Below are 1391 nucleotides of genomic sequence, written 5' to 3'. Positions count from 1 at the left end.
CTGTATTCAAAAAGAAATAAAATAAGCTAAAAAAGAGATACTCTCCTCGAATATATAATCAATATCTCCAATAGCATATTGAAATGTTATATAATTATTTTGCATGATTACTTGATATTACCCTTGTCCCCCTGATGATTCCTTAGCCTTCTTCATTAAGAAGATGAAATGTTCCTATCTGCTTCCCTGCAGGTGTATACTGTACTGATGATCCACTATCATGAACAATCAGAGCTGCCAGGAAAAGTTCATCTTGTTGGGTTTCTCAGACAGACCCAGGCTAGAGCAGATCCTCTTTCTCTTTGTCCTCATCTTCTACCTTGTGACTTTAGTGGGCAACATTGTCATCATCTTGGTCTCTCGCCTGGACCCCAGCCTCCACACACCCATGTACTTCTTCCTTACTAACTTGTCCTTCCTAGATCTCTGCTTTACCACCAGTTCCATCCCCCAGCTGCTTTTTAACTTGGGCAGCCCTGACAAGACCACCAGTTACACAGGTTGTGCCATTCAGCTCTTCATGTTCCTAGGACTGGGTGGTACTGAATGTGTCCTCTTGGCAGTTATGGCTTATGACCGCTTCACTGCAATCTGCAAGCCCCTTCACTATTCTGTAATTATGCACCCTCAGCTCTGTTGGACATTGGTGTCTGTGGCCTGGGGGATTGGTCTCCTCAACTCCCTGGTTATGTCTCCAGTGACTATGAAGCTGCCACGATGTGGAAGATGTAGGGTGAAACATTTTCTATGTGAAATGCCAGCTCTGATAAAAACTGCCTGTGTGGACACAGTAGCTGTGGAGAGCACTGTTTTCATCTTATCAGTAATAATTGTCCTGGCGCCCTTGTCTCTTATCCTCATATCTTATAATTACATTGCCCTAACTGTACTAAGAATCAAGTCAGCTGCAGGAAGAAGAAAGGCTTTCAACACATGTGGATCCCATCTCACTGTAGTCTCCTTGTTTTATGGGAATATTATCTATATGTATATGCAACCAGGTAATAATTCTTCTCAAGATCGAGGGAAATTCCTAACCCTCTTCTACAACTTGGTGACCCCCATGTTAAACCCTATCATCTACACACTGAGAAACAAGGATGTAAAGGGTGCACTGAAGAGGCTTGTATTTAGAAAATAAGGTGGCAGTGACTTTTCCTAAGGCTGCTATTTCAATTTATTTGAAAGAAATAATTCCTGAAGTGAATTTTAAAATTCACTTAAATATTTCTATCTACCTGATAAGAACCTCCAAGCAGGAGACTTGGGAAAATCTTTTATAAAGTCCCTAATATGATGCTGATGATTAGCCTGACTCTGGTAGCATAGTACCTAAGGCACTTAACTGCTAACTAGAAGGCTGGCGGTTCAAACCCACCAGCCACTCCTTG

The 1391-nt window shown here is 41.8% G+C and overlaps 1 protein-coding gene across 1 annotated transcript; it reads left to right on the top strand.

Moving 5' to 3' along the window:
• Positions 1 to 220: 220 nt before the first annotated feature.
• On the top strand, positions 221 to 1141 carry LOC103210588 (olfactory receptor 2W3-like). The gene has a single exon (XM_007956502.1). It carries the CDS (start codon positions 221 to 223, stop codon positions 1139 to 1141), a length of 921 nt encoding a protein of 306 aa, XP_007954693.1.
• Positions 1142 to 1391: the final 250 nt, after the last annotated feature.

The sequence above is a fragment of the Orycteropus afer genome, unplaced genomic scaffold (assembly GCF_000298275.1).
Source record: "Orycteropus afer afer isolate SDZICR_OR568_19922 unplaced genomic scaffold, OryAfe1.0 scaffold00627, whole genome shotgun sequence".
NCBI lineage: Eukaryota > Metazoa > Chordata > Mammalia > Tubulidentata > Orycteropodidae > Orycteropus > Orycteropus afer.
Note: the sequence above shows the minus strand (reverse complement) of the source record. Positions and strands in the feature narration are given on the sequence as shown.

Coding starts and splice junctions, on each gene's coding strand:
- LOC103210588 (XM_007956502.1), top strand. CDS start 221: ATGAACAATCAGAGCTGCCAGGAAAAGTTCATCTTGTTGGGTTTCTCA.